Below are 10,178 nucleotides of genomic sequence, written 5' to 3' on the forward strand. Positions count from 1 at the left end.
CCTTCAAGCCAAGGGATACTAAGGTCTGCCATATCCCCCACTGGGCAGGGATCAGAGAGGAGACAAGGACACACAGGACCTATTCAAAGAGGCCACATGCATGGCCCAGGAAGTGCCATAGGAGCCGGGAGGGGGTGAGATTGGGTGGGGCTGCTGTCAGAGGGAGCTGGGACCTGATATGGGACCTGGACCCAAAAAAGCTGGCCTTTTGGAGACGGGGTGGCCATAGCCTGCCCCTCCCCCACCCTCCCCCTACTGGCCGTGTGTGGGTATCACGGGGACCCCTACCTCTGCTCTTGTCCTGCCAGGCAGAGGTAAAGAGCTGGGCAGGGACTTGCAGAGTGGCCACACGAAAGCCGGCTCCACGCTCCAGCTTGTGAGATTAGGGAGTTTGCTCTGTGCTTGAGAACAAAGTCATCTGTTGATCTCCTCGTAATCAGATGAAGACAGAAGCAGGACTCGCTGGCTCCTCTGAGAGCCCATGTTTGTGCCTTCAGTGCAGTCGGTGAAGGGACTGCACCAGCCAGACAGGAAGTGCACGTTCGGGCCACCCGCCCCTGTCCCTGCCAATGGCGGAGCACTGCCATAGCCCGCCGATCCCCCAGCCCTCAGCCCCTGGTGATTTAGAAGGCAGGGCCCCGGCCCCTGCACTCTGCTTCTCAGATGCAGTTTCTCAGAAGGATCTGGAGCCTCGCATAACTGTTTCCTCCCTCCCCTCCCTGCAGATACCAGAGCTGTGCCCCGCCCCCATGGTTGGCCCCAGGCCTCTCAGCTCTGAGACCTTATCTCTGAAGGGATGCCAGCGGGAACGGGAGTGTCCTTTTCCTCTAACAGCAGCCACAAGGGGTAGTGACATCAGCTCCCCTTAGCCCATCTGTCTTGATGGAATTTTCCCAAACCCTTGTTGAACCTGTTTGTGTTTGTCTCTTTGCAGTCATCAGGGAACCCCAGGGCCCCCGAGCTGACAACAGCTCACAGAGGAAGCCCCACAACCTAGGCCCAAGGCTACCTGTTTCTCTGGGCTCTAGGCCCCTCCTGAGTCACACGTTCAGCCATCTCGCCACTTTGCCCACGCTCCGCCAAATGGGAGGCCCTTCTGGGACCCCGGCTGCCAGTGGTCCTGAATCCAGAGCACTTCACTGGCTGTAGGGATAGCAGCAGCAAGAGAAATACAGTCACTCCTTTTTCAGCAGATATTTGTTGATCCCTGTTTGCCAGGCCAGGCGGTGGGCTGGGGACGGAATGGGAGTTCAACCCAGTTCTCGTGCCCAGAGCTCATAGATGAGTCGAAAGGAGGAGGATACATGCGCTCCGTGCTGTGATGAGTTAGGGTAGTTGACGGGGCACTCCTCAGAGGCATGGAAAGACAGGAAGGCTGCTTGAAGGAGGGGCCTCTAGGTCTGCAGGGGCAAGGTGAGAAACCCAGCTGGATGATGAGGACCTGCAGGCAGAAGGCAGGAATGAGAGGGGGGGTTCCAGGCAGAGGATTAGCTGCGCAAAGGCTTAGAGTCGAGGGAGGCCGGTGAGTCCAGAGAACCTCAGAGGGCAACAGGGCCCAGAAGTGGGCAGCTAGGTGGGGATGAGACCCTGAAGGGTCCTAGAAATAGAGAACTATAAGACCCTGGGGCTTTTCCCAAGAGCTACCCAGTGCCATTGGAAGAATCTCAGTTTCCAGAGAAAGCCCTGGAATGTTCAGGCAGACCCTGGCTCTGCACTGGCTTGGTATTTGGAGGCCTACCGAGAAATGTAAGTCAGTCCATTCAAGAAGCCTGTGGCATCAGTGGCAGATCACACAGACCATGTGGGTAACTGCCACACTGTACACAATGTGCCACGGCACACAGTTTGTCCAGACTTGGAGGGCACATTTCCTGGGCGCCCATTATATGTTGGGGTCTATACTGAGGCACCTAACATCTGACATCCCATTGAGTCCTCAAGGTAACCTATGGAGTGCCTGTTACTATCTCCATTTTACAGATGAGAAGACTAAGTCACAAAGAGTGATTTCACACTGTATCATATAATCAGGAAGCGCCAGGCTCAGCATAAGAGGTTAGCCAGTGCTCGCGCTCTCCTACTCCATGTTGCCCCCCTGAGTGGGGGCCAGGGATGTGGGGAGGGCTTTGTGGAGGAGATAAGGTCTGAAGAGGTCCCAGCATCACCTCTTAGATTCCGCAGTGTGGGCTGAGTCTGACATGGAGATTTTAGGAGAGGTGTATGGGATGACCAAGGGTCTAGGTAAACAGGGAGTGTCTCTGTGGGTTTGCGCATCTGAACCTTGGAGTTGAGTCTTGTGCTTGCTGAGAGAAGGAAGCAGCTTTTCAAAGAATAAAATCAGTGAGTAAAGATACAATCCCCAATCGTTTTCAAAAAGGTGGATACTATGCCTGCTGTCTCCAGGCTATTAATAGGGGGTGGTATTTCCCAGAGATGCCTGCTTTAGAAAACTTCTCCAGTGTCTAAGGTTAATAGGAATTACACAAAGTGGGGGTGTTGGATTTTTGAATTGGAGATGAGTAACTGACATGCACCTAAAATGCTTCTAAGGATCTGGAAGGGCCTGGGCCAGGTTGGATAAGGGGGCGAGCGAGGCAAGTGTGTTTTTCTCTAGAGCTCTTGAAGAATGGCACAGTCACTCACATGCTACCGAGGATTCTGTGACCTCTGGAAAGCCCAGAGCCAGGCTAGATGGCTCCCCAGACTAACGTGAAATGGAGCTAGAGGATCTCTAGCTAGATCCTCTGGGAAGAACATCCCTAGCTGTGCTGACTGACCCCTGGTCCCTGGTCCACAGTCAGCGAAGGACGACACTCAGACAGCCTGTGGAATCGAGCTCCATCACCACGCTTGACTGACCTCGGGAACTGAAACCAGTTTCCGTGACTAATGGCCACTCAGGTCTGAAAGGGGAAGCACAAACAGTAGCTACACAGGGAGGACCTGGGTCAGAGTAGTTCCAGAGTAGTTCCAGATTTCCCAAACTTCTCTGTACACACGTGCTCCCCCTCGGGTGTGCCCAGTGAGAGGGAGCCGGGAAAGAGAGCTCCCTGCTTCCGTCGCTACTGGAGACCCAGGCACCGCCCACGCTTGGCCATGTTACAGAAGAAGTTTTCCTCCTGCCTTCTTCCTTGTTTCTCTTCTTCGCCTGTCTTCACACCACCTCCTCTGCCACTCTCTTCTTCTACTACTCCTTCTGCCGCTCTCCATCCCTCCTGCTCCCCATCAAGGACATCTCTTGGTCATCTTCTGGGATGGTGCTAAGTGCTTCCCAAGTCACTCCTCCCTGCCCTGTTCCTCCTTGTAGACTCATTTTACCTGGCCCAGCAGACCCATGCTCGGCAACCCCTTCCTCAATCCAAGTGAATCCATCCCACCTTGGACAGAGACTTTCAGAAGAGGCATCTTCACACCCTTGACTCGGGCACTGACCCTCCCCGTCACTGTGGAGATGGGCTCGGTATTCCTCTCCGAAGTTCCTGTCCTCACAGGGCCGCCCTTTCCTTTCCGCTTGTAGTATACACACTGGAGGTGGAGACCCCATCGGCCTCCTGCCCAGGAGCCAGCCCCTCCTGGTAGAGGCAACTGAGCCACATCTTGGCTTCCCCATCTCAAGAGCAACACCCACATCCTTCAGTAGCAGGTCCTGTTTCCATCCCTTGGGTTTTCTGTATCTCCCTTCTGTCTTCCCTCTAAGGTATCTGGGACGGACTGAACTATGCAGCTCAAGCCCAGAGAAAAGACCCCAAGCAGGACTGATGGGTGCTGAAATCTTTACTCCTCCCTGCTCGGTGCGGTTCTCCTGATTCTGATCTCAGCCTGGGGTGATCTGCAAACATCCTCTCCTGCCAAGTTACCCACTATCACCCCAACCTACAGCCTCCCCTGCCATGCTTGCCCACTGGCCACCCCTTCTGGTGCCATTGTAGCCCAGCAGCCTGGCCTCAGTGTCTCCCTGTGGGCTTTGATCCTTGCTCCATCTTGCCGTGTCTGCAGGGTCTAGCTCTCCAGACGCTTCACGAACGCAGCATCACACAGAGACCCAGATCTGACTCTGACTCTGCTCCTAACTAGTCGGGTGACCCTGGTGAAGTCAGCAGATCTCTTTAAGCCCCACTTTGTTCATCTGTAAAATCAGGATAACAGTACCTGCCTACTCCAAGGATCAAATAAGGAAATGAATGGGAAGGTGCTTTGCTTCGTAAACTGTAAAGCCGCCTTTCCCAAACTGTGTTGCAGAGCCCTCCTCCTGAGGGAGATGTTGAGAAGCTATTCAGGAAAGAAAAAAGGTTTCATGTCAAGTTTGAAGAAGCCTGTCCTAAACGCACTGAACCCGGTTTCTTGACCCTAGGAGGTCTGAGAACCTTTAATCCGCCAGTGTACGTGGCGAACCTCCAAGAGCCGAGTGCAAAAATAGCTTTGTCTCAAAGCCCCTTCTTTCACAGACTACTTATTAACGTTTTTCAGGTCACTAGTTTCCACAGAACAAAGCTTATATTAATATTATTCCTCCTACAAATAATAATGCTAATCTTTCCACAAGATCCATTCCATCATCCAAGTCACGAATCCTGGGTAACAGCAGTCAGTCAGTGCCTAGAAGAGTACGGCAGGAGCTCCTTCAAGCTTCTGGGCATCATGCCGTGTGTTCCAGGGAAGTGGGGCCGGGGGGTCTTCACCCCCCGGACTCGCCCTCCTTGCCTCCATCCCCATGCTGGATTCTACCCCCGGCAGCTTGGTGAACCCATCGGCCCTTTCTCCGTCCTCTGTGTTCCTGCCCCACACCCCCCACCTTTGCCCCATCTCTCTCCCTGCCATGGTGACTTCTGCCCATCTCTGCCGATGCAATTGTAACTCCTTCTTCCAGCCCCAGCCAAGTCCCACCTTTTCCATGGAAGTTGTTCTGACTCTTGCAATGGGTGGTCGAGACAGGAATATTGGCTCCCAAATCAACTGGAAGTCCCAAGAGGCAGAGAGTGTGATTTACACTTGCAGATTTTTTTCTCAAACCAGGATTTGATTGCTGTCCTCCTCCTCTCCCCCATAGACCAATAAGCCCTACTTTGGGAACTTGAGCCTCCCCCAGGAACGGGTCCTTCTGAGCTGGGGAGTCATGGATGGGTTTTTTCCCAAGCTCATTCATTCAGCAGATGCTTCCTGTAGGGAACTCAAGGCTGGAGAAGACAAGACCCCTGCCTTTAAGGAGCTCTGGGTCACAACACCCACACACAACTCATTGCAAATCAGCACGTTGAGTGTAATCGTGGAAATAATGCAGGAGTGCATAATAAGGCTCTTAGTGGGTACACATAGAGATGGAGGCCGGCTTCCCAGAAGATGCCCTCCTCCCCAACCCCCACTCATTCTCCTACTTAGAGAGAGGATGTCCTATGGAGCAGACCTGGCAAGGTTAAGGAGGTCTACCTTTAGAGAAGAAAGACCACTGCAGACTCTGTGGGAAGGAGATTGGAGTCTGTTTCTGGGATCACAGGGATGGAGGTCTTGATGGAGCCAGAGGGATAGTCTAGGAGGGGAGGTATGAGATGAGAACTCTGCATCCCCCTGTCCCAGACACACATACCCTACCCCTACACGACAGTCTGTGGGAATCCCACTTCCCTGCTTTTCCGTCATCCCTTCTCACCCCCTCTTCCCTCTCACGTGGACTCATTCTTCCTCTCCAAGTCCTCTGCCACCTCCTGGTCCTGGGGCCATCCATCGTGACCTCATCGGAGCAGCCCTGGGTCTGCTCTCGGGAGCTCGCAGCCCGCTTTGGCAAGAGGCTGGTCAGTGTAATGCCCACTCCCCGCGGGGGGCCCTGGGGAGGAAGCTCAGCCTGGAGTCAGTGCTTTCTCTTTTCTTCTCGCAGAAAACCAAAAGAGACGTCAATAACTTTGACCAAGATTTTACCCGGGAAGAGCCAGTGCTCACGCTTGTGGACGAAGCCATTGTGAAGCAGATCAACCAGGAGGAATTCAAAGGCTTCTCCTACTTTGGTGAAGACCTGATGCCCTGAGAAGCCACTCCAGGGCGAGTTTGGTGATGCTTCAGGAAGGGGTGCCGAGAAGAGTCCTATGCTGGAGGCTCGAAGGCCTTGAACTGCTTCTCCTGTTTTCCAGAGCCTCAGTCCCTCATCTACCCTCTATTTATTGCGTTCCCTTATCCCAGGCGGCTCCCCCCTTGTCTCCCTGGGGACCAGAAGGCACTCCCAGTCCTTGTCTCATCAGTCATGCAGAATCTCCTGGTTTCGGTGGGCCGTGTTCGGTCTGTCAGCAAGCCTGTCTCCCCTCCTCGAGGGCTCCCGGCAGTGACACAACTTCAGTTCTTTCCCTTCAAAGAGCAGAGAGAAGAGCAAACAAGAAGCCCCTGGCTCTGCTGTTGGACAGAGGGTCCCGACGACTGTCACCTCTCAGCTCCTCTTCCTCCCCACGCCTGCCACCCTCTGCCCCTCCGTCCAGGAGAGACGGGTGCTTCTCTGGCCCCGGGGTGGGCGCCCTCATGGCATGCTGTGAAGGAGACAGCCGGCCAGATGCAGGGGTGGGCTCTCCGGGTTGGTTTGCTCTGGAATGGCTCATTCTGGCTTGCTTTGGTGTTAGCTTTGGTGCATGCCGACGTTGTGAGGCCGTGTATCTCGTGCAAGGAATCCCTCTTTGTAGAAAAAGAAATTTGATTTTTGAACTCAAGTAACATTTGAAAAACATATTAGCACATTGGCTGTCCAATTGGCTGAAAGTTATAAATTCCAATACTAACGCAGGTAGCTATTAAAGGGCTAATACACAATGAGAAACCAGCCGTCCGAGGTCCGAGGCTGACGCCGTGCCTGCTCTCATGGTGCCTGGGGGCTGGTGGAATGGAGAGGGAAGGAAACAGGTAGCGCTCCTCATTCTTCCAGATCTGCCTGAGCACAGAGGCCACCACGGTCATGGCCCAGCCCCTGAGGTTCTAGTCAAGCTCACTCCCAAACTCTCTTTGCAGTTTCGTTCTAAGCTCCCAGCACACACACTATTTATTTCCTGCAACAGAGTGTTCTTTTTTTTTTTGCGCACCTCTGCGAAAATGGTAGTACTACTGTGTCGTGGTCTTTAGACATTACACGTGTAAAGTGAAATATGAAACCTCTGCTCTTGAGGCCAGCAGAAGGACGCTAAACGGGGGTCACGTGGAGGGTATCCAGAGACGAACGAGTGACTTGTTTGCAAACTGACACCCGTGTGCCGTGCCGGGGCGACTCGCACGGACCCAATTTCACGGATGCGATGTTACCTCCTGTAGATAATTGCTAACAGTGTTACGTTCTTTGATTTCCAAGGGTTCTCCGTGGCTTTGTGTACCCGTTTCCCGGCGGTCACTTGGTTATATCCCTTTTACTGAACTGATTTCGCAGGGAATGGAATCCATTCCAGCTGTTGCACGTGGATTTCCCCACTGCCCCTTAATATGTATACTTGTGAGTGGCAAAGTGGCACTAATGAAGCTTTTTGCCTTTTGTACATTTGAGATTTTTGTATATAGTGTTTGCTGCAAGGCCTGTGGAATTAATTCATTGAATTTAGAGGTATTCAACTGCTGCATGTTCAGGCATATTATAAAACTTTAGTCTATGAAAGAATAATTATAATAATGTCCAGGTGCAATATTCTGTAAGCATATTGGTTCAAGTTACCGAGAGATAAGGTGTTTCTTTCTTGAGGGTGGGGAGGAGTCCTTTGTGTCGTTTATTTCATTTTGGTTTATTTCAAAAGATGTAAACATACATTAAGCTATATTAAGTCTCACATATCGTGCTCCCATGGTCTATTATGCCCAGAGAGAGAAGGGGAAGGGAAAGGAACGGTTTTGATGGTGGTTTCAAAGCGTGGACGGTGACTAGCTTGAGCCCCTAGGGAGTTGGTGTCCATCTTTGCATCTGGCCCGTCATAGCCTTTGTTACTAACGATGACCTTGAGTTCTCTTTCGTTTTTACTTTTTCAAAAACTCAGGTGTAATTATTATCTGTTCTTATGATAATTTCAAATATTATACTCTTATCAATTTATGTGTTTGGCGTACCAGTGCAGTGATGAGGAACAGCAGATTAACTTAATTTATCTTCGGTAACTTGACATACTGGGGAGAGAGACTATCGTCTGGAGTTGAGTACAAGCACAGAAACATCTTCATGGTGGCATCATCTCATTTTTTTAAGAAGACATGACAGTACTGCCCATCATACTCTTGCATCACTACTGCTCTGTTTTTCCTCTGCTTCCTTCGCCACGATGAACTTGGAACGGCCAAGCAAGCTCTAACTGCAATGCCAAGTGGCCTACACCAAGGCCTCGGTGGTGTTCCCTTCTCGCAGGGCTGGGGCTCTTCCCAGAGGACAGCTGGCATTTTTGCTGGAAGGTCAAACAATACATTCCACCCGGCAGCTCCAGGCAGTCATTCGCGGGGTGCCTACCCCAGAGACGCCCCCTTTCCGCCCCAGAGCTCGGCTGGCTGGGACGCCCCCTGCTTGGGGCGGGAGCTGACCAAGTTCTCAACACGGGCAGGTTCAAATCCCACATGTCGTCTATAGAAAAAAAGCTTGTGTGTTCCTTGAGCATTCTCTGTTTCCTTTCAGTTTTCACAAGGATTAGGAAGTGGACACATGGTTACATTTCTTTCTAATCTATCCAGCTCTTGAGTGGGGAAAAAAAAAAAAGCCAAAAAAATATATGAAGGATAGCTGTTCTCCTGTGTTCTCTCATTATGGACTTTGTGAAGTGAAAACATCATTTTTTTTTCCTCCAAAGGTGAAAAAAAAATGCATTCTTGCTTTAAAAAAAAAAAAGGCTAAAAAATTACCTCTTTTTAAATTATGTGCAAAATAATTCTGGCTAAATATAAAATGTATTCAATTTTAGGGGTTTTTTGTATTGTGATGCTTTATTTGTACATTTTTTTTTCTTTTCTGGATGTAATTTTAATCTCTTGCCATTCATTAGTGTTATTTCATTGTAAACATTATTGTGCCAAATGTACTGTATTCAAAAGGATGTGAATGTGTATTGTTTCAGAACCTAATAAATACAATGGCGTTAAATCGTATTTCTGGGCTCCAGTATGTGTTTTTATCTCCTCTGTGAGGAGCAGGGTGGCACCATTGAACCTTTGTGCCCTGCGTATGCTTGAGATTCCAAATTCCAAAACCTAGACGTGGTTTCAGCTTTGCCCTTGCCCTTGGAAGATGCCTGAAGGATGCACATGACCATATTGGCTCACCCCAGCCTGGCCTCTAAGCTTCTGGGACTGCCACCGCAGGGATGGAAGGGGCCTGAGTAGTTCAGACGTGGCTCTGGGCTGTCTGGGCATGGAGCAAAACCATCCCGTCTGCCCAGGAATCTTGGAAGATGGGCAAGCAAAGCAGGCAACACCCACATTCTTGTCTTTCTAGAGAAACAAACGCTGAATCTCCTTGAAGCCGAATGCCCATGCAAGCTTCGTCAGGACTCAGGTTCTGACTGGCCGTTCAGAACTCTTTGGAGTCCCAAGAAACTCCTCCTAGACTGGGAGCCCCTTGCAGTCTGGGCCTGGAGCACACGACTGACCACTGGGGCTCTGAGCGTTAGCTCGTGCCCGCCTCCACTGCACGGCCCAAGTTCGTGGCCATCATGGCAGCTCCTGGGCTCTCCACCTCCTTCGCTCTAGGGCTCTGTTCTCATGTCACATTGCCAGTTCTGCAAGGCTCCTCTTCTTTCTCCAGCACAGATTTTTCAAGAATATTTAAGTACCCCGTTGAGTACACCACAAATTTCAATTCATCACAACGTTGTCTTCCGTACGAGTTGTGGACAAGATTGCAGTTTTATTATTTGTCATCCTCAGGTGAAGGAATGGCCAACCTGTCACCCTTTCAGCCCTCAAAACCGCTTCCTCATAAGCCTGCCAGTGACTGTTGGCCGTTATCCTGAAGGTACTCTCAGTCTCCCCTCAATAATGTCTCCTGCCTTCCTGGAGATGTAGCGTGGACCTCCAAACCTACCCCAACCAACAGGAAAGTTGCACATATCACATAGTTTCCTCGCTGTTTCAGGCAAGTGTCTAGGTATGTGACCAAGGAAACACAAACATCTTGCCAGCTTGTCTGATTTAAATAAAAGTCAGGAGAAATAAAAGGATCTGTTCTAGGAGGGTCAGAAGACCTCTCCAAGCAT

General features: G+C 51.1%; 1 protein-coding gene across 3 annotated transcripts in view; it reads left to right on the forward strand.

The window, feature by feature from the left end:
* The window catches only part of PRKCE (protein kinase C epsilon), a 477,259-nt gene extending 468,187 nt beyond the window's left edge, over nucleotides 1-9,072 (forward strand). For 2 of the 3 annotated variants that reach the window (XM_059406229.1, XM_059406231.1), the window contains one exon: nucleotides 5,870-9,072. In XM_059406229.1, the coding sequence (XP_059262212.1) occupies nucleotides 5,870-6,016 (147 nt within the window). In that variant the 3' untranslated portion in view covers nucleotides 6,017-9,072. The remainder of the gene's footprint in view (nucleotides 1-5,869) is intronic. The other variant, XM_059406230.1, reaches the window with a different exon arrangement.
* Nucleotides 9,073-10,178: the final 1,106 nt, after the last annotated feature.

The sequence above is a fragment of the Mustela nigripes genome, chromosome 7 (assembly GCF_022355385.1).
Source record: "Mustela nigripes isolate SB6536 chromosome 7, MUSNIG.SB6536, whole genome shotgun sequence".
Taxonomy (NCBI): Eukaryota; Metazoa; Chordata; class Mammalia; order Carnivora; family Mustelidae; genus Mustela; species Mustela nigripes.